The following is a 22,956-nucleotide window of genomic DNA, read 5'->3' on the forward strand; positions in this document are numbered from 1 at the left end:
ACGCGCAGCTGAGAAACCAACTCGTTTGTGCCACAGAGATCACGTTCCATCGTTCCCCAGCCATCGTTCCCTCCGTGCGGCTATAGCCACGCGTTCTCAGCTAAACCCTTCATATTAAAACTTTCAAAAACGTGTGAAACGGTTTCTCGGGTTGCTTCGAGTGTAGTTTTACTCTTCCGTTCCGTCTGTTAGGTCTTGACTTCGCTCTCAGCAATGTAAGCGCTGGGGCTCAATCCACAACATCCATAATCGAGGTTTTTTTTGGGTGACTAGTGACGAATTGGCACGTTCTGCTTACGTGACAACCCTTACTAGTTGGCTGTGTCGGGCGGTGGCGGGTTTAACGACACTTTTATATATTTACGTGATCTAACCCCCCCAAAAAACTCCTCTATCATGGATGATATTGGTTGCCAAATTCTACCACGTGTTGAACGGAGCACAAAATGCTGCGTGGACCAACGTTCTTTAACACAACAGACACTGGCACGCTCCCCCCACGCACGGTGACCCCGTTTGTTTTGATTACGGAGGCATGGGCAAGCCCTCCCCCCATACGGTGGGGGCTAGAGCCCTACCCCGAACGTTGACCGAGAAGAAGGCCAGGAATCAGCTCGTGTGCAGGTTTGCTTGGTGGATCACAATGACATCGTAAGTGACGGCGGCGGATTGGCGAGGCCTTCACGCAGCAGTGGAATGACCATGGCTGCTGCTGCTGCTGATTATAACCGTTTTGCATTTCGGTGTCATCCACAATGTAGTTTCTCGGCTGCCCTTACACGAACCTGTACACGTGCAATACCCTTACTTCCTACGAACAGCAAACAGTGGCTTTAATTTAATACGAACAACAAAGACAAATATCCCCCGTATAGCCTCAACAGACTGTTTGGGCAAGTGCTGTTAGCGAGTAGCGCCTACGGAGGCCGGCACGGCACACGAGGGGGTGGGTGGCCAGCAACCACGCCCGGCCGCCTTTGTCTCCCCAGTGACGATGTTTTCCACACCTCACCAGGGACTCATTTGAGGCCGAGTCGACCTAGGGGAGGCCCAGGACCCATTCAGATAATCGCCACCGGTATTGGCCGTGAGCGGGAATCGAACTCGGGTGTCGGCGGGTTCGTAGCGCAGCGTAGCGCTAACCGCTACACCACCGCCCCCCCCCCCACCCAATGCGAACAACACCCACGGCTTTAGAGAGACAGGGCACACGCACAGGCGTCCACCGAGCACACCCACGAGGGGTAACAGCTCCGCGTGTGTCCAGCAGAGTGGCTTCCCCGCTCACCGCCTCGTCCCTTGCCTCCAACTCTGGCCGAGTCTCTGCGCCACGCGAGACGACAAGGGGCAACAAGGAATGCTCGCGGTGCCCATTTCTTGATGGTAATAAACCCAGTTGTGTTACAAAATAAAAAAATCCCAAAAATAAAAAAGATCACTTGCGTTCAAAATAGAATTGAAAATGGTGCCAACAAATGTTTAGCTACCTCCGCTGCGACTCAAAGAGTAAAATATCTTGTCTGGGAGCCCATGATCCATTGGGGAAAGGGGCTCAAGCTGTCTAAATGTGCGCAAGCGTCCTCCGAGACACGGGGTACCACGGTGGCGAGACGTTAACTATCTCGCCTGGTATACAGGTCATGGGTTCGATCCCGACCCTGACGCCTGCTGTATATTTGGACCGACCCTGACGCCTGCTGTATATTTGGAGTTTGCGTGTCTCTCTCTCTCTCTCATTATTATCACGGTGGCGAGGAGATGTTAACTACCTCGCCTGGTATACAGGAGGTCGTGGGTTCGATCCTGACCCTGACGCCTGCTGCTGTATATTTGGAGTGTGCTGTGTCGCTCTCCCACGTGGATTTTTCTCCGGGGCCCTCCGGTTTTTCCCCTCCACATTTAGAATCAACGTCACGGAGTTTTAGAGTATTTGATAATTTTCCACGCGATAAGCCACTTCGTTGAGCTGTCATTTGTGGAAAAGAGCTATACAGCTCAGTGGGTCTTACCTGGCTTCAAAAAGAAATAAACAAGTTTAATAGTTTGAGAATAATGAGGAGCTTCGTCCTCGCCTTAGAAGCCGGCGCAAAGGATGCCATCTTGACGCTCGCGGCTCTGGGCGCACGCGAGGGGAGAGAGGAGAGATCCTCGCTCAGGATCCAAACGCAACGTTCGCGCGGACACGAGGAGGCAGTAGCACGAGGAGAGAGTAAACTGGAACATTTATGTAAATACGCAGCCGGAAAAAAATAAGACGGAGACTAAAGCCACATTTGGTTGACGAGAGAAGGTGTTCCGTACACACACCTCGCGAGAGAAGAGATGAACGCAGAGGGCAAGATTTGGAATGGCGACAGGTCAGCGAGAACACGGCGTAAATTGCTCTGCTCCCCGTCATGTTTAAACGACGATACGGTACTTCATGTTCACATTCAAATATTAATTCAACAGGCAGAGACTACAACAGTACACTTATATATTTTTTATAGGATATTTTAGGGGTTTTTTTTCGCCCCCTTCTTTCTGAAATATATTAATCTCTCAAAATGTTAATAAATAATTTTAATGTTTTCTTCGATGGACATCCGGCGTAAATGCGGCCGCAAGCCGAGCACACATCTCTCGGCACCGGCACATGGCTCGGGGACGTTTTTTTCTCTCATCTCTTAAAATTGCACATTTTTAGGAGGAGGAGGAGCAAGGCCCTCTCTCACGAAACGCCAAGAGATTTATAAACGAAGTGATAAAAACACTGCACCGAAACACTTAGACACCGGTGTGTGTGTGCAGTATTTATCAAGTAACTGTCAAGCAAAACCGCGTCTCCTATTTACAGAAACGTAGGATCTGTCTGGGATACCGCCGGTCGCCATATCCTCACACTGTTGCTGGCCTCTGTGCACAGACCGTTGCGGAATGACGTGAAGGAGCCACAGGAGCTTGCGTTTAGGGGGGTGACCGAGATCAGAGAACGACTCCGCCGCTTTTCTGCACTCAAAACGCAACGGGCGACCGGTGCCAGATGGAAAGACGCTTCAGAATCCCGAGCGCCGTGCTCATTTATGCGGCCTTTGAAAATTTGAACGCTATTGTGCGCGCCTACTGTGAGCGGCTATTGTGAACAGAAAACACCGAACGGGGCCCTAAGGCAATGGGATTCCGTTATATAAATGACAGAGGGGCTGAGATTGTGACAATCAGGACATGGCGGTGGAGGCCAGGCGGGAGACCCGTCAGCGAGCAGCAGAAGGACCACTCCACAGCGGCGGCACCGAGAGGCTGTCGTGGGCTCGCGGAGCCGAAACGCCCGAAGCGTGACGGCGCGTGACCGCTCACCTGCCTGTCCCCTTCTCAAGCGGCACGGGTGCGTGCCCACAGCCCAGCCTACACAGCCCCATCATTACACAGCCGATTCTGAGGACCATCTCAAAGAGGTCTGAAGAGCCTGTGGATGCTGGCGTGTGGGAACGCTGTAGAGACTGACTGCACGTCGGGAGTGGAGGGGAGCGCGATACGCGGGGTGCCTCTAACCCTGCAGCTCCTCCGTGGACGGAACCAGCAGCACAAGGCGTTGATGCCACGGCCGATTGTTAAAATTCGAAAGCGTGATTATTTCCCTTCGAGTTCTTTTTCGAATTTCAATTGTTTTACTCATTTCCGTGGGGCTGTCAAAGCTATAAAATATAAATAAGCAAAGAGTGTTTGTGGAGCCAATCCTCTTGAAGGCCGGAATGTTACCGGAAAAAGTTATGGCAGTGATGTGCACACAATTGGTGGTGTTGTGGATTTATAAAAAAAAAAAAAATAACCAACCACTGATGCGTGTTTCTGTTTATCGGAGGAACGACACCCACATACGAACGAGCGAGAGCGTTTTCTGGAGCACGGAGAGCCCGAATTGGGGTGAGGAGTAAACATCTATTTTACGTAACGCCCTATATGCTATCATCACAAAAGTTGACGGGCAATACGGGGGGCTGTCGATACGCGTTAGCTCGCAGCATCGATCAGACCCGTGGCACAGTCCGGACGTGGAGTTTATTACTTTGGCCGCATTGTTTTTCAATCGTGAGAAAGTGCCACGTAATTCCTCGTCTCGTTTGTGCGGGCAGTGTTCCCGCAAATGTTTGATGACCTCCGTGGAATATATCCACGTGTGCATTCGAGTTTGAACAAAGCCAAATGAAAAGTCGGTGCTCAGCGGTGCCGGTGGGGTGGAATAAAATAAAACTCACATTATTAAACATCTTTAGAAGAGATTATTATGATCAAGAATATTACTCATAATAGGCCCAATAGAAACAGAGTACATATTACATTAGCGATGTCGGTGGCTGGATGTGCATGTGTGTGTACATGCGCGTGGTATTTGCTACTCAGCTTGGCCCGGTGTGTACGTACGCGTGTGCGAGCACGCGTATGTGTGCGCGTGTGTGAGGACCAGTGTGTGCTGTGTTGCTGTCTGCGCGTCGGCATGTGTGTGAGAGCATACATATGTGTTTGAGAACATATGTGTGAGCGTACGCGTGTGTCAGCGTGGGTGTGAGCTTACGCGTGTGCGCGTGAGGGACTGCGCCCGCGTGTGAGCGCGCGTGTGAGATGCTCTATGTGCGTGTGTGAATGTACGTGTGTGTGTGCGTGTACACGCGCGTGCGTGCGCGCTCGAGGGCTCCATTCTAGTCGTCGCCGCCGCCGCCGCCGCTTAGCGGCCGCCGTTTCTCCGCCGGAGGCTTCGCGCCACGGCCTCGCCCAGCTCCTGCTCGAGCTCCTGCCGGCGCGACATCGCCAGCTTGGAGCCCGAGTCGCGCACCACCTGACCCACGTAGGGCGGCGAGTGCGTGCCGTGGAGCATGAGCGTCCACTCGGAGATCACGCCGCTTCGCGCCGCCGCCGCCGCCGCCGCGGCGGGGCCCTCCGCTCCGTCGGCGAAGCCCACCTCGAGCGTCCACCGGCCGCGCGGGTCCTCGCCCCACGTGTGCGTCGTCATGAAGGGCCAGCGGTGGAAGCCGACGCGCGAGTCGGAGTCGCGGGGCCGCCGGCCGAGTAGCAGCGAGCGCGTGCCCATGGGCGAGGTGAGGTTGAGCGTGAGGTCGCCTCGCCGCGTCGCGTTCACCGTCACCACGGCCTGCGCGTGCTCCAGGTAGCGAACGTGGTCGGCGCGCCCCTTCGCACGCGTCCGTGTCCACGGTCAGCACCAGCCTGCCCTGGCCCGGCACGGCGCTGCACGGAACGCACGGAACGCAACGGCAAGGGGAGCGATTCCTTAAAGGGGGAAAGGTGCGAAACGAACTTCTGAAGGTCGCCAAATGCTGCTGCTGCTGTTGTTGCTGCTGCTGCTTGCTGCTTGGTGGAGCGGCTGAAGTGGCCAGAAATGTCACGACAATTTCCAAAAATCCGATGAGCTGTGAAGCTCTTTTTCACAGATGTCCAGTAGGGGCAGGTCAGAAAGTTCACGAAACAAATAATACACAAACGATAGGAAAGGTAAGAAAATCATGAAAACTAAATAATTAAACGTCCTCGCCCCGGAAGGCCGTCAGATGTGTCGCTGGTCGCTTCCGCAAACACTAGTCGCGACCGAAACCCAAAAAGCCGCGAGATTTATTGACAAAAAATACTCGATCAACGTCACTGGTTGTCGTGCGCCTTGCTGTACACGGGGCTGTGCCTGGGTGGCTTCGGGAGCGGGAAAGAGGCTCCACCCGTGGCAGAAGGGACACTGGGGCGGAGGTGCCCATAGAGAGGCACGGCAATGAAATGGAGCACGGTCTCCCGCTTCACGCTGCGAGTTAACAGGTGCCCCCCCCCCCGACCCCCGCGCGCCAATGGTTTAAATGCATTTCGTTTTGCCATCAAATCGGCGAAAGCCCGGACTTGAAGGGCTTAGTCGGCAGAGGCTAAGGGTGAAAGCACTCGTTGATGCGCACGGCTCAGTAAAAGCCCAGTCTAGTGGGCACACAACAACAATACAACAACAACAACACAACAATACAACAAACCCCAGATAGACACTGGAAAAAATCCGACGATGTCACTTTCGGAGCCACTCCACAGCTCTGTAATATTCAGAGAGCAAGGGAAAAGTGCTTCTTTGTGCTTGACGTCGAGAGCACATTCTGTGAAAGGACCCCACTGCAGCCATCAGAATGGTAAAAAAAAACCAGAATAACAACACTCAGCTCATTTGTCATTAACACTGCCCTAGATAACAGACGAATACACAGCAGGCCGAGACCGCGTCGTCAGAGCAGAGACGTCGGCTGTCTCGTGCTTGTCGATTGTCCTTTTGCACCGACGATGGGCACCGAGACATCTGGGAGGTGTTAAGAAAGCTGAAGGCTTCAACGCGCTTTGAATCGACCCGTCAGGAGGTTTACATTTCGTAGACAACGAACATTCAGCGAGGCTCCGATCGCGGTGTTTGACCCGCGCACCATTTGGGCTCTTGGCTCGTGATGATTTTCTTGGCTTCATTATCCCGCGGTCTCATTTTACATTGTCCACCGCGCGTGTTGTTTTTTGCTCATTTGAATAATTGCTTTCGCTCAAACAGCCTCGGCAAACACTCGCGTCTTCTTCTTATTATTATTATTTCCAAATAATTTTCAAATAATCGATTCTCACGTGCGCGCAAATGTGACCGATGTAAAGGGAACGTAAGAATCGATCGACGAATCAATGGATATTCACGTGCGGCGTTTAACATGCCATCGCTGCGAACGTCAGCCTATTAGACACCACAACTGCTGCTATTCTAAGGCAACGTAGCAACGTTTTACGTGTTATTGTTTTACGTGTTGCTTATTCATCGCTGCCAACGGCAGCCCCTTAAATGTTGCTAATATAGTAGCAGCGGGTGTGGGTGGAGCTCCATCGCGAGTGGATGACAACAGCAATTTAGAATTCTATGGCTTCTGGGCACAATCGTATCCTATGATGCTTTACAAAAATGAAAACCAAACTACATTAGAGCGTAGCAGCGGACTCGGGGGAAAGGGGAGAGATCAGGCCAGGGAAACACGAGAGAGTGGAGCGAGAGTGGAGCGAGAGCAACGCTGCGACACAGCGCTGGGATGAAGCAATCACCAGCACTGAGGACAATAACGAGTCACTGGGGCAGCCGGGGCAGCAGCATTGAGTCACTGGGGCAGCCAGGGCGGCAGTACTGAGACACTGGGACAGCGGGGGCAGCCGGGGCAGCAGCGCCGAGACACTGGGACAGCGGGGGCAGCCGGGGCAGCAGTACTGAGACACTGGGACAGCGGGGGCAGCCGGGGCAGCAGCGCTGAGACACTGGGACAGCGGGGGCAGCCAGGGCGGCAGTACTGAGACACTGGGACAGCGGGGGCAGCCAGGGCAGCAGTACTGAGACACTGGGACAGCGGGGGCAGCCGGGGCAGCAGCGCCGAGACACTGGGACAGCGGGGGCAGCCGGGGCAGCAGTACTGAGACACTGGGACAGCCGGGGCAGCCGGGGCAGCAGCGCTGAGACACTGGGACAGCGGGGGCAGCCGGGGCAGCAGCACTGAGACACTGGGACAGCGGGGCAGCCGGGGCAGCAGTACTGAGACACTGGGACAGCGGGGGCAGCCGGGGCAGCAGCACTGAGACACTGGGACAGCGGGGCAGCCAGGGCAGCAGTACTGAGACACTGGGACAGCGGGGCAGCCAGGGCAGCAGTACTGAGACACTGGGACAGCGGGGCAGCCAGGGCAGCAGTACTGAGACACTGGGACAGCGGGGGCAGCCGGGGCAGCAGTACTGAGACACTGGGACAGCGGGGCAGCCAGGGCAGCAGTACTGATACACTGGGACAGCGGGGGCAGCCGGGGCAGCAGCACTGAGACACTGGGACAGCGGGGCAGCCGGGGCAGCAGTACTGAGACACTGGGACAGCGGGGCAGCCGGGGCAGCAGCACTGAGACACTGGGACAGCGGGGGCAGCCGGGGCAGCAGCGCTGAGACACTGGGACAGCGGGGCAGCCAGGGCAGCAGTACTGATACACTGGGACAGCGGGGGCAGCCGGGGCAGCAGCACTGAGACACTGGGACAGCGGGGCAGCCGGGGCAGCAGTACTGAGACACTGGGACAGCGGGGCAGCCAGGGCAGCAGTACTGAGACACTGGGACAGCGGGGGCAGCCAGGGCAGCAGCGCTGAGACACTGGGACAGCGGGGCAGCCAGGGCAGCAGTACTGAGACACTGGCACAGCGGGGGCAGCCGGGGCAGCAGCGCTGAGACACTGGGACAGCGGGGACAGCGGGGGCAGCCGGGGCAGCAGTACTGAGACACTGGGACAGCGGGGGCAGCCAGGGCAGCAGCGCCGAGACACTGGGACAGCGGGGCAGCCGGGGCAGCAGCACTGAGACACTGGGACAGCGGGGCAGCCAGAGCAGCAGCGCTGAGACACTGGGACAGCCGGGGCAGCAGCGCCGAGACACTGGGACAGCGGGGGCAGCCGGGGCAGCAGCGGTGACACGGCGCTCACCGCGCGCTGGTGATGGAGCCGCCCTTGCAGTGGAATCGCTCGGGGACGCTCCTCCAGTCGCGCGCCATGCGCACCATGGCGCCGGCGTCGAGCACCCCGTAGCCGAAGAGGTGGTTGAACTCGAGGCCCACGCCGTTGCGCTGCCACTTGTGCACCTCGTCGTGCAGCTGGTTCCGCTTGGACGTGAGCACGGCGAGGTGCTGCAGGTCACGCCACGTCAGCTCCGGGCTGCGCGTGTTGGGAAAGGTCGGTGGTGGGAACGAGCGATTATTTAACGCCGACTGCTCCGCGCTGAGCGGCTGTACGCAGGAATGAGCCCGGTTATAATTGAAATAATCATTGAGCGATTCTGCTTGTGTTAGTAGCACGAGCACGATGAGCGAACAGGACTCGTCAAGTTCGTCGATAACACTGTGGCCTCAAAAGCAAAGGTGTGCAAACGGTGACGTTTCGAGCAATGGCGCCCTTCGTCCTAGCACGTGGTTATAATGGAGGTGTCCTAGAATACCTGAAATAATCTGCCAAAGTAGTTTTTTTCTTGTTGCGAGTAGGCAGATTGAGTGCGTGTTGTGGGCGTGCAATCGCGTGCCAATGTGTGGGGGGGGGGGGGGGGGGGCGCGCGTGTGGTGACTTACTTGGCCTCTATCGCCAGGGCGAACACCCCGGCTGCTTCGGGGGCTGCGGCGGATGTCCCGGAGTGTCGCAGCGTGCAGTTACCGTACAGGTCCGTGGTGGCCTGGCCGGGGAGCGACACGCGACACGACCGTGGTTCCCGTGAAACCTTTCACCCCGTGCGTCTGTCACGCCAAGGAGCTGCGCTTGTTCGCAGATGCTGCACGCCTCTGATGCATTAGGCTGCTGCTAATGAGGAATTCCTTCACTCCTCTATTATAGGCACGACACATCTACAACCCACTGGATTTTCATCTCATTTGTTTTTCAGGAGCGCAACACAATTAGTCACAAACGCGTATTCCATTAGCGGAATCCCATCGATGTCAACCTGCGCGTCAATAACGCAGCTCCCCACTCAAGCCCACGGGTGCCGTGTCCTCCCAGCCACCCTCTTCCCCTCCTCCTCCTCCTCCCCGTTGCTAAAAAAAACTCACCACGCCGGCCTCGGGGTCCTTCTTGCGCCCGTTGCTGAAGGTGGAGGCGAGCGTGGAGGAGCAACTCTCGTCGTAGAGCGCCGTGCGCCCGTCGTTGATGGCCGAGTTGATGGATATGGTCCACATGCTCGACGCGTAGCCGTCGCAGTTGCAGTCGTCGTAGGAGCCTCCGTCTCCCGACGCCCACACGTAGATGCTGCCCTTCCCTCCGCGGCCCTGCAGGAGGGGCGACGGCGTCAGGGCGATGGGTGGTTGGGATTTGCGGCGAGCAACGTGGAAGCTATCCGATGTGTTTTGGGGCCGTCCATAAATGACGTCACGCGATTTTGGACGATTTTTTACTTACCCCCCTCCCACCCTTGTCACACGGCGTCACAAAAAGTCAGACCCCCCCCCCTCCTCAAATATGACGTCATAAAGCTTTCCCCCCCCCCCCCAAAAAAAAACATATTTCCATTTTGAAAATAAAACATGCTTCAAATCGCTTTAAACTATTGTCATTGTAGTGCGTATTTAATGTGGCGCTGCACTCTGATGTTGTAGGAGTGTTGTTATAACAATTCTATATTTATTTAAAGTTGCGCATTTTGATGTGACGTCACATTTCTCACCCCCCCCCCCCCCTCGTCACACATCGTCACAAATGTCTGACCCCCCCCCCACTCAGGTGCGTGACGCCATTTATGGACGGCCCCTTTCGCGTGTCACCGCGTGTTCGGCATGATGCCCGGACGTTTCGTGTCCGCGTGGCGGAATAACTCCTTCAGGAATTATTGAAGAAAGCTCTCGGCACGTGGAGCGAAGTACGGGGGGGGGGGGCATCGTGCCGAAACGCACGCGGAGCTACGAGAAAAGCATCGGTAGAGCTATTCAGCACAAGCCACGATAACCCGCGCTGAAGCGAGATGCACGTTCAGCACAGAGATGCTGGAAGAAAAATCTGTAGAGCAGAGCTTACTTCCCATGACTCACATTATCCGTGGGAGCTGTAGGGTCCAGGAATTTTTTCCGTGTGGACAAGTGGAGTCAATTTGCGGAAATCCTCGCGGATAATGGAATCCGGGGTAGGCGCCCCCCACTGCCCCTCAAGTCAAAACGGATAAGATGAGTTCCTTTGTAGATGTAATCAGAAAGGGGAGGTTGCCAGAGGCGACGCACACTTGCAGGACGGAGGAGGGCAAGTCAAACAGGGTCGGTAACCAAAGGGAATATCTAACAGCAAGCAGTGGTGGTGGTGAGCCTGTAAGAGTAGGCCTTGGAAGCCGCGTGCTGACGACACGACAGCTGTGAATTCTAGCAGAAGCGATGGCGAGGTGGCGGTGCCACACCAGCCATTTGGTGTGACGACCTCTTGACCCCCTTGACTATTAGAGAGCACTTGCAAGCAGAACACCACAAGAACAAACGGGGACCTCATTGAGGCTCAGCTTGTTACATTATGCAAGGTCCATCTTTTTCACGAGGAAGCAACAGGAGCACCCCAACGAATATGTACACGCGCAGACGGAGGAGGTCACTACCTCCATACAGGCATGTAACATACCTTCAATCTAGATTTGAAGTTTTCGGTAAAGTCACGTAGGTATAAAATAAAATAAATTTAATCACGACGTTTCGGGCGCAACACAAGCATCCGTCATCAGGTGGGACAACCACAGCAAGAAACAATTGCTGAAGTGGGAAAAAGAGAATTTGTATTTCTGTGGTTGTCCCAACTGATGCGCCAGAAACGTCGTGATTTAATTTATTTTATACCTACGTGACTTTACCGAAAGAACCAAAGAGTATGTAACATACCTACTTGCGGTACTGCCTCACACGAATCCCTCATAAGCGCTCGTTGTTTGTACAGCCCCGTTGTTGATCTATTGCTGGGTGAAGGCCTCACCATGCCGTCGTGGTCCTGTGGGGTATATGACCCTGGCTTTACGATGCTGGGTCAATGCGAGTTGGTGGAGGTGAAGGTGGGAGCGGTGGGGGGCTTGTTGCAGGGCCCAGGAGTGGCTCCTGGAGTTTGACCTCGGGTCGCCGGATTCAGAGCGCAGTGCACTAACCGTTGTGCCACCGCTCCTCCCCAGCCCTCATTATATTTACCTTTTTTTAATACACATTGGATAATGTACATGTAAACCAGGGTGTACGTATATGCCACTTCGCTCGCACGGTATTAACCAGAGAGAGCTGTTTGTATTCCACACTTCCCTTGTGCATTGGAGTGAGTCTGTCTCCAAGACAATGTCCTTCGCCATGAAAGGGATCAATTGGCTATGATAAATGAACCAAAGGCGTAATGGATCTGTAATGAAATTTCCTTCGTCGATGCAATGGATATCATAAAACAGTTGCGCGTGGTGCTCCACAAACAATAACACACCCACATGTACACACACGTCGTGCACAGAGATACAAAGACAAAGATCCCCTGTATAGCCTTAACAGATTTTTGGGGCAAGTGCTGTTATTGAGCTTCGATGGAGGCCGACACGGCACAGGAGGGGGTGGGTGGCTAGCAGCAAGGCCGGGCGCCTTTGTCTCGATGTTTATACACCACACCAGGTACTCATTTGAGGCTGAGTCGACCTAGGAAAGGCTCATGACCAGTTCAAATAATCGCGACTGGTGTTGGTCGTGAGCGGGAATCGAACTCGGGTCACTGGGTTCGCAATGCGCTAACCGCTATGCCACCGCTCCCTACGGCACACGAGTACACACACACACATATTCATAGCAATGCGTTATTTCTAGAAATTGGACAAACAAGCCTGATCACGGTTGCCTGTGTTGCAATCGAAACGTCGTATTCTATTATTAATTTGCTTTTCTTTCTACGTGACATTACCAAAAGAACCAAAGAGTAAGCCTGTGTTATGGGCATATCGTCATTCACACCACCCTCCACCATCCTGGTAATTCAATGAATTGTCACGATTAGGGAATCCAATTTTGATTTCAGAACTGATTACTTTTTGTCTCGTCCGTACGATTTTGTTAGAATTTCACTTAATGACATCAGCAAATCATTTTCACAAGATTTCAATGAACTGCAACGTGTCGATTCTCACGCGCGTGATTCCGTGCACGTACTTGTGAGCACAATGACCGAATTCAGCCGATATGAATATGAAATAAACACGTGCCTAGCGAATCACAAGCCAGTGACTCTTGACGCACAACCGCATGCCCCCGAAAGTGGAAACCTGGACTTGAGCGAAAGACGTGGTCCACGGCGCAATGGACAAACCCCGAGGGATACAGCGACAACGACGTGTCGAGATCGCGTCGTTTGGGAAACTTTGCAGAGAGCAGATGTCCAGCGACGGCGCAAAACGGCCCTTTCCCGTCGGCGATGCTCGCGGACATCCCAGCGTAAAGAACCCGCGAGGCCGGGGAATCGGGGACGACGTTGCAAATGAGATCAGGCCCAGGCCAACGAGGATCCCCGGATTCGAACTGCGGCCTCGGCTCTCTGAGGTTGCGCGCGTGAGAGAGCAGCGTGTCTTCGTGGTGGCGACAACCCCCTCCCTCCCAGCGGGATGATGTTCAGCGGGCCGCGTGGGAGCCTTAATGAGTCTGGGTGTGTCGATGAGCTCACGGGCATCGCGTGATATTTTTCGTCAAATTATTTCCACGAACAATTACGTTCCGTGCTTTGCGTGTGGACATTACTTAAGGGTTTCTCTTTAAAATATGGACGTGCTTAATTCCTATTTATAGAATGTGGACGAAAAAATTGTCGCTCTTCAGAAGGCTTTCATCATCTTTGTATTGGGATACAATGTGAGCGCAAAGTATAATTACAGTTCAATTATCAAGTGCAGGGACGCAACAGGTGAGAGAGCTCGCGGTTCTCTTCGTGACAGAGCGGAGGGGACGCACCCAGGAGACCTAGCGATGAGATATTGTTGCCGAATGAAGACAAAGACCCCCCGTACAGACTTTGGGGCAAGTGCCGTTAGCGATGCACATATGAAGGCCGGCACGGCACACGAAGGGGTTAAGTGGCCTACATCAAGCTGGCCACCTCTGTCTTCCTAATAAGTCGACCTAGGGGAGGCCCAGGACCGTTTCAAATATTCATCACAGGTGTTGGCCGTGAGCGGGAATTGAACTCGTGTCACCGATTTATTCGTGGAGCGCGCTAACCGCTGCGCCACCGCTCCCCGCACACAACGGCACGTGCGCTGGCGTTAACGAGCGAACGGAGTCATCTTAACGAGCAGGCGCCAAGCTTTAGAGGAGTGCACAGCGCCTTCGCACGCCACGCGGACACTGAACAAGCGAGCGTAGCCAGGTCGGCGGGGATGGGTAACGCAGCCTCGCGGTCGGAATTCCTCCCAATTAGGCGTCGGCGCGCGCACTCGCCAGATCCTGCAGCGCTGCCTCCCGTCCGCAGCACCTCGCGATCGCACGGACCCCCCCCCCCCACTACGCCCTCTCGACTCCCCACAGCCGCTCTGCCCGATGGCCCATCTTCGCCCGACTCCCGGAGCGAACCTTGTTGACGCCGTCGGCCATGGCCTGCAGAGTGAGCTCACGAGGGCCGTCCACAGTACGCCCGTCGTCCGTGGGGCCCCAGCTGGCGCTGTAGATGTCGATCATCTGGGGCAGGTGGCTGATGGCCGACGCCTCGATGATGTCCGTCATGAAGGGCTGGTCCAGCATGCGGATGCCTGCAACACGGGAACGCGCGCGAATCACGCACGCGGACGTGCGCACGCGCGTGCACGGAGCCGTAGAGGCACGGTGGCGCGCAGAGCACTTGGTATTGGCCAACCGCCCCCCCCGTGCAAAGCGTGAAACGGGAGCACCCCTTGCCAAATCTTTACCCTCCTCTTGCTAGCGCCCGCGAAGGGGTAAATGCTCATTATTTAAGAGACATCTACTGTTGTAATTGTTGGAGAAGTATTTGCATTTGACCCGGGATTAGTAGCACCGCCACGCACGCTGGATAGCTATGCCACCGCATACACACGCACGGGCACGCACGGGCACACGTGCACCAGCACGCACACAACAGCAGGTGCTCGCACATACAAAGATACAGATCCCCCATATAGCCTTAACAGACTGTAGGGGCAAGTGCTGTTAGCAAGCACCTATGAAGGCCGGAACGGTACACGAAGGGGTGGGTGGCCAGCACCACGCCCGACCGCCTTTGTCTCCCTAGTGGCAATGCTTACACACCGCACCAGGTACTCATTTGAGGCTGAGTCGACCTAGGGGAGGCGTACACCTACATGCAGATCTGCACACACGCACGTGCACAGACACAGACGCACACGTGCACGCCGACACCCAATGGCGCACACGTGCGGGTACGGGTGGAAGGCACGAACCACGGTGCATTTAATCGCTCTAAGTGCGCTATTTCTGGCACGTGCGTCAATTTCACTCCCGGCTGTTTTCGTGTACATTTGTGCTCCGGCAAACCACATCCCCGAGACCCACAATCCCATTCTACACGTCGGGTTTGCCGCGCTATTCATTGCCGAAGTGCATTATGCACGGGCACGGCCAAGCGGAACAGCCCGTGCCACCGCGATCGCCAACCCTACCCGGCCCTCCTTCCCGCGACGCGCGCCACGCGCACAACGCTACACACCGCTGCATCAGCCGCACACCGCTGCATCAGCCGCACACCGCTGCATCAGCCGCACACTGCGGCGCGTCCCATTCCGCCACTCCGGGGAAGGAACAGTCCTCACTTTTGACAGTTAATTTAATTCGTCGTCGTCGTCGTGTTTTAATGCCATGGTGATTTATGCCACGGCCGCCGCGGCCCTGGCGTATCGTGCCGCGCGAACAGACGGCACGTGCAGAACGCAACAGTTGCGTATTAGCGACGATCGCCCGTTACATTAATTGGTTGGAGGAGTTGGCGAGATGTTGATGGTTGGGTGGGTGGGAGGGGAGACGGGTGTTGGGGGGGTATCACACGAACTCAAGTGTGGAGAAATCAAGCCCCGTGGAATAACAGCGCAGACCCTTGACAGGGTACACGCAGTGCCGTGGCCTCGGCAGTCCGAGCGGGGTTACGTCATTGTCATTCTGCCGGGGAGGAGGGAGGAGGAGGAGGAAAGCGCCCGCGCCGAGCTGTCAAAGGAGCTGATGAATTTGGAAGCCGAGGTTGGGGGTGACACGAGCGTTTGCTGCAAGCAATTTAATTCACGGTCCGCTGCCATTGCCGACGAGAGCAAGGGACTAATCTTGGGAGGGAGGGAGGGGGGAGCGCGTGGACGCAAACTGAGATCAAACGCAACAGGGTCAATAATACGTCTCTTTAGCACTGACAGCAAATTTATTGTACGTGATTAGCATCCGTTTTTTCCCCGCAGGCAACGCAAAAAATAAATAAAAACCCGCTTTAGACGGTGGTAACATTACGGAGTCAAAGGTGTTTCTCCCTCCTCAAATGAGCGTTTGTCAGTGTTTACCTCTGCAAGCAAGCCTGTCATGGTGGAAATTTCCACGTTCGGTTGACCGGGACCGACGTCGCCACAGAATAAGCACTGCTGGCTCGCAACAATGTGGTGCGAATTGTATCGACCCGAGCAGGATGATGGGTGTGAGCCAGCCATCAAGTCGGATTTCATCGAACGCCTTTCCCACGTGTGAGTGCGGAGCTCTGCGGAATTGCTACACCCGGTGTCATCAGCATAACAAAACTATTCACGTGACCTAAACAAGCAACACACGGACGTGTATATTGTCCCAAGAGTCACTAAGGAGGGCCCTGCATTTGGATTTTGGCCAATTCTATTCACGGGAAGCTCGCACTGTGTTAATAGAAACTAGAACACACGGGAGAAAACCCACACACGTATAAGGAAATAACACTCAAACCTCCCAAGAGATGGATTATATAATCAATTGCTTTGCTGCCAGCTCCCGGCTACCCTCACAATCCAAATCAGCAACACCACCTGGTGTTTCTAGGAAGCCTCCCGTCCAATTGCTAACCGGGGCTCAACCACACTTAGCAATCAGGATGGATTGGGGCCCATTCGGGTGATTTTTGTCATCAGCTCTGGAAAAGGCGCTTCGACCTTCGGGGCTTGTACAATGACTGGTACAAGTGTAGTGATTGTTTCGCACGATCCCTGGGACACAGAAATAAAGAAGGCGGGGGAAAACACTCCACGCTCTGATTGGTTAGAGCACGGAGAGCAAGAGGATTGGCCGGAACGTTCAAAAGGGAAAAGTAGCTGGAGGGTTGGGTGAGCCGTCAGGTGGGACGGTTACGCCAGGTGATGGTAAGAGAGGATGATGAACGAAGCAAAGTGCCGACTACACCGAGCATCTTCTTGTTTCCACTGATCGTAAAAAAAGAGTGGATGATGAGTGACGGGGACGGGGTGCGACGAGGTACGGAGCCAGGAAGAGGTTAAAAGAGGGAGCGGGAGGCGAAGTTCGGGGGCGTTGCGGGAGAGAAGGTGTGGGACCCGTGTGCCCTGAACAACAGAGACCTCTTACCTTGTGGATGGAGAAAAGGGCCAGAGAGGCTTCTTTCACAAGCCACTGGGAGCGGTGCGGCGAGCAATGCCTGTGTGGGCCGCCCAATGCCGGTGTGTTTCATACGTAATTACTGCACCGCATTACGTAGCCGGCAGCGGGCAACAATCAGTGGCAACTATCTGAGTCACGTCTGGGCGTGGTGCTTGGCCATGCCGCGCACATCGTCCGCCGTGTTGGCAATAAGCGGTGGCCGCGAGCAGCAACTTGCAAGCCGACAGTCCGTGTCGAGGCTACCTGGGGGGATCGTTTGTTCTTGTTTGTGCACGTGACTCGCGTACCTGCCACGCGCGAGTTGTACGCGACTCCCACTCCACACACGTTGTTGTTGGCGACTGCAGAAACTTCCCCCGCACAGCGGGTTCCATGGCTGCTCCACACACACACACAGACAAAGGTCCCACCGTATAGCCTTTAGCAGACTGTTGGGGCAAGTGCTGTTAACGAGTGCAAATTAAGGCCGGCATGTCACACGAGAGGGTGGGTGGTCAGTACCACGCCCGGCCACCTTAGTCTCCTCAGTGGTCAAGATTTTGACACCGCGTCAGGTACCCATTTAAGAAGGTGGGGGTGGGAGGGGCCCAGAGACATTTCAAATATTTTCGCCGCTGATGTCCCGCCGTGAACGGGAATCGAACTTGGGTCGCCGGGTTAATAATGCAGTGAACGAACCACTGTGATACCGCTCCTCGCATCACACGCACGCGCGCGCGCGCAGACGTGCACACACACAGACACGAAGCGCACATTGCAAGCCTAGCTTGAGGGGGAAATAACATCATCTCATTTCATTTCCACTCCAAGGCGACGTCGGCGCGTATCTCTGCTCACTCGAGCATGCCGGGAAGAAGCTTAAACCCACTCGTGGCCGTGAGCCAGATATCCCACGGCGAACATCCCTTTTGTGCAGTCAACCTTTCCGTTGGACAAGCTATTGCCGACTTCCCCCCCCCCCCCCCGAGGCGTCACGGTGGCGAGATGTTAACTACCTCGCCTGGTATGCAGGAGGTCGGAAGATCCACCCCGACCCTGACGCCTGCTGTATATTTGAAGTTTGCGTTGTTTCTCCCCGTGGTCGCGTGGATTTTTTTCTCTGGGTCCACCGGGTTTCCACTCCATATTTAGAAACATGCGTTGAGATTATTTAGATTATTTTGCTGCTATAAATGTCCTAATGATGGGCCACTTTGTTGAGCTATCATTTGCGGCCAGGTCGCTTCTGAAAAATAAGTTAATACCTCAGTGGGCTTTGCCTTGGACAATGGGGATGGTTTCATTTTCTTTGTATGTTTGGGTTATTTTTCGATTTAAAGCTTTCGTGACTGCAGGGATTCATCTTCTTGGTTCTTTCGGTAAAGTCACGTAGAAGGGAAGTAATAAAATAATAAAAATAAAACATAATAAAATAAAATAATTTATTATTATTTTATTACTTCCCTTCTACGTGACTTTACCGAAAGAACCAAGAAGATTTGGGTTATTTGTTTACCTTTCTTATACTGTTTGTTGTTGTAACGTTCTCACCCGCCCCTACTGGACATATGTGAAAAAGAGCTTCATAGCTCATCGGATTCCTCCAGTGTTCATATTCTGACTTACATCCAACCTCGAGCGGCGATCATAATTATAATGAGCGTCTGAATTGACCCCGAATCGAGATCGCAACTCTGGACCCTTACAAATGACGAAGCCAACTGTGGCAGTCTCATTGGTTCTTTCGGTAAAGTCACGTAGGTATAAAATAAAATAAATTAAATCACGACAAGCAATCATCGTCAGGTGCAATCGAAACGTCGTGATTTAATTTATTGTATACCTACGTGACTTTACCGAAAGGACCAAAGAGCATGGACTCCTGCAGTCACGAAAACTTCAAATCTCGATTCATAATTCTCTCTTACCCCGCGGGGGACACTGCGCGCACCGTCCCACGTGCGCGCGTTACCTGTTGAACCAGTCGTCGGTGTAGCGTGGGTACGGAAAGGGATCGTTGCTGCTGAAGTCGTAGCTGGCCTCGGCATGCTGCGAGCAGAGCAAACACGGATTGATTAACTTACCCGTCGCCTCGCCTGTTATAACCAACGCCGGCAGAATTAATCTGTTCAAAGTGGCGTTTTGTTTTACGCGAGCCCTCCGTCGGAGGGTCTAATTGGATCGCGGCGTGAACGTAAATCTCGGCGTCTTTCGCCTCTCGACGCACCGCGAGATGGGATTATTCGGCACGAATGCGTAGATTCACTCCGCTTTTTGTTCATTAGGTTTGGTTCATTGCTGTTTACAGGATCACCCTTTGGAGGGGGCTGGTGGTGGAGACTCGGGGCTCTGCGCCGGTGATGAGAAGTAATACGACTCTCCCCACCCACTCCTCTTCTGAGTCGCCTCGTCCTTGCTTCCAAGACCTTGGCACCGGCCAAGCAGTGATGCCATAGTAGGTAATGAAATAAATAAGCGTACAATATATCGTCTCCATGTATCCGTCTACTTGACATAAAGTAATGCGTTTCTTCCACAACCCATCATCAGCACGGCCTTCTGTGAGTATTGTACTTCCGTGAGTGCGGATGTCCCCGTGCAGGCCATGGATTGTGAAATACTTTTTTTTATTATTATCGTGGAGAGACGGGAATATGGAGTCGCATTGTCCGCTTTTCTATTTTATCATCTATTCTCGACAATGCCGCTTATGATTATTTTGAGTCATAGTATGTACTGCATTGTCAGAGGTTTTTCTTCTTCTATTAAGTAAAGTTTGGGGTGACATTCGCATATCTCAAAATGTGGCCTATCACGTCGCTTATACTATTGCCATTTATGAAGACTAAGATCCCCCGTGTAGCCTTAGCAGGCTGTTGGGGCAAGTGCTGTTAGCGAGCACCTATGAAGGCCTGCACGGCACACGAGGGGGTGGGTGGCCAGCAGCACGTCCGACCGCCTTTGTCTCCCTAGTGGCCAATGTTTACACACCACCGCACCAGGTACTCATTTGAGATATAAAAAATATAAATACCATTCCAGATTGAACGTTAATACAAAGACAAAAAGCATAGGCATGTACACAGTTTGTTACGGCACTTATTTGTAATGCAATTTAGCAATGTGTTTCACTGTTGAAATGCCACCCTTTTACCACGAATACGCACGTTCTTATTCAATCACATTATTGCCATTACCCCCAGTTTCAAGTTTTAATGCAGGGCTGAGCAAAACTAAACAAAAGCGACAATTCCAGCGATTTCACTTTTCAACAAAACCCATTTTTTGTTGTTGCAGAATCCTAATTCTACGTGATGCGTTAAACAAGGCGGGGATTGTCACACGCAGACTTTCATTGCAAGTGCATTACAAATCCATTCCATTCACACTGTCAGCCCGGTTAAGTGCACACTCCGCTCGCTACACTTTTACTACCTGCTCATTTATATATTTTTTTTTATTGCTGCTGCAGGCCGGGAACAATGTTGCACATCGTCCCGCATTAGTTAACCATTACAAAGCTAAGCCACTCGATGTCGAACAAGCCTTTCGGGCGACCACCAGCGTAAACCTTGCACAATGTAAGCGGGCAGAATTCATGAGCCACTTCAGCTTGTGTTGTTCCTGTGTGCGCCTAACTCGTAGTCTGTGTCCCCCTCCCCACTTAACCATTCAAAGCGTCTTCTTGACCATGCTCCTGGTTGATGGCGAGGGAGCTTCGAGGGCTGACTGTAGGTGAGGGTTGAACGACTTGGGGATAATATCTCATTGCGATTTTTTTGACAGATATTGCGATTTTATTTGCGATTAAATATTTTTAAAGTCAAGCTTCAGTTCAATAATCACTGTGTAATAGATTTAAAACATGTGATGGAGCATTACCACATGATACCATCAAAATATGAACTACTCTATCTATTCCAATGCAAGGATGAGAACTTAAAATATATTAATTGCGTCCAACAGGTATTTAGAAATGTTTTTAAAATGAAATAGAACACTCAAACATAGAACAATTGTAAAGTTAAATAAATCAAGTTATAATAAAAAAGAATAAATAAATTACAATAAGAAAGTAATTTGACTTTTCAAATCGTAAAAAATTGCAGCCTTTGCGATTTGCTAATCACATTGTTTCAAGTTGCGATTTCGATTTTAAATCGATTAATCGTTCAGCCCTATTGCAGGTGCCGTGGTGAATGCTGCATCTCAGCTGGAACAATCCTTGATGCTGCTCTGCGAATCATATATGACGTGCTACATCCGTATCGCATCATGTTTGTCCTTGTGCCCTATATTCCTATAAACTTGTGCTAGCATTATAGGAATATAGGGCGCGATAATATAGGATTATGGATGCGCGTATCATGTATCTCTAGTGGGAGTGCCTTACGCCGATAGATCACTTTTTAAGCCAGCCAACAGCGGTGTTCCCCAAAATATCGAGCAAGGAATTCAGCCCTGGTCGTTCGTGGTGTCACCGTGTCGGATGTCAACCTCCAATGTGCGCTGCAGTTTGTACAACGGAGGATCAATGGCGCCGTGACATCGTCTTTGATGCCACAGCGGCTAACTTTGCTGTGAATCTCAGTAACCGGTGGTGTGGTGTCACAACCACTGCATTCACTCCCCACTCCGCTTGTCCTTTGCCTTGCAGCTTCTCGTTAGGTGGTGACACATCCAGGTGCGCGTTGCACACAGGAGTACGCATAACTCAGCAAAATAATGATCGTGATGCGAATAAAAAATATATATTACGTAAAATAACCGTCCACAGACCCTGTTGAGGCTATGATCAAATCGCCCTGAGCGTGCACCACTTCATCAGATCTCACACAGCTCAGCAGCACCGTTCGCTGGGCGTTACGCGCGCCAACGCCGCTCGCGATTCGTCGCGTCGACGGCAGTGAGCGAGTGTGCGTTGACTCACGTAGTTGGCGGCAAGGTCCGGGTGAAGGTAGTCGATACCTGCGGTCGATGCACAAAACATCAGCGGTGTAACACAACAAAGACCAGCAGCGTTCACAATAGAACACCTTTGTAAAACGTGGCCCTGTGTTTTGTTTTGAACAAACACAAAACGGACCCACCGTCATCCATGATGGCGATGGTCACTCCTTTGCCCGTGTAGCCGAGTTCCCAAGCCTCCACCACGTTCAGATCCAGTCCAGGTTTCCCATCTGCCTGCCCCGTGTTTATCTAGGACATCGAGAGGCAGACGTGGGGAGGGGGAGGGGGTGTGCGAGGGTGGGGGGCGACAGGGGGGGACCGTGAATATGGGGCATGAGGAGGGGGATGGTGGTGGGGGGGTGGGGGGGTAATAAGGAGGCACAGGAGAGCGACAGCGCAACAGAGACACAAGAGACGTATCCACCAGGACTGTGAACACGGTGCGGCATCATGGAACACTTGAGGAAATGCGTGTCCGCTTAAGAGCTCACAGGTGCACGACTTCTGCTTAGAGCGCATTTTCCACGGGATGGACATCCACCACTCGTCCGCGCAGAGAGGCGCAACGAATTTGTCACGTATCGATTTTGTCACGTATCGAGTTATTTAACGATTTGTCACAGACTTGCTAATTGTCATCGTTGGAAGAGCTGCGGGTGCCGAGGAGCACACGTGATGGCGGACAAATGGGACGGCGTTGTTTCATTGCGTCAGAAAGCGCCTCTTTAGCCCCTAAGTGCAGTGCTTTTAGCGTTCACTTTGCATTTTAGCCTCAGGTTGCGAAACGCACGCAAAGTAACATTAATCCGGGACCATTAGCAAATGAAGCCCATGTATTGTGACGAAGGTTGCCACCTCTTGAGGTACGAAGCAGAACAGATGTAATGGGAAGAATGTCACAATCCTGGAGGAGAGCAGAGCTGC

The 22,956-nt window shown here is 53.3% G+C and overlaps 1 protein-coding gene across 1 annotated transcript in view; it reads right to left on the bottom strand.

The window, feature by feature from the left end:
* Positions 1–2,205: 2,205 nt before the first annotated feature.
* The window catches only part of PCSK2 (proprotein convertase subtilisin/kexin type 2), a 33,317-nt gene continuing 12,566 nt past the window's right edge, over positions 2,206–22,956 (bottom strand). Inside the window, 10 exon segments of the mRNA XM_061558944.1 lie at positions 2,206–5,164; positions 5,166–5,220; positions 8,489–8,716; positions 9,124–9,224; positions 9,598–9,813; positions 14,092–14,267; positions 17,391–17,479; positions 19,055–19,131; positions 22,013–22,050; positions 22,173–22,281. Coding sequence (XP_061414928.1) covers positions 4,703–5,164; positions 5,166–5,220; positions 8,489–8,716; positions 9,124–9,224; positions 9,598–9,813; positions 14,092–14,267; positions 17,391–17,479; positions 19,055–19,131; positions 22,013–22,050; positions 22,173–22,281 — 1,551 coding nt within the window. The 3' untranslated portion in view covers positions 2,206–4,702.

This window comes from Lethenteron reissneri, chromosome 25 (assembly GCF_015708825.2).
Source record: "Lethenteron reissneri isolate LAM-NWPU_2019-01 chromosome 25, ASM1570882v1, whole genome shotgun sequence".
Taxonomy (NCBI): Eukaryota; Metazoa; Chordata; class Hyperoartia; order Petromyzontiformes; family Petromyzontidae; genus Lethenteron; species Lethenteron reissneri.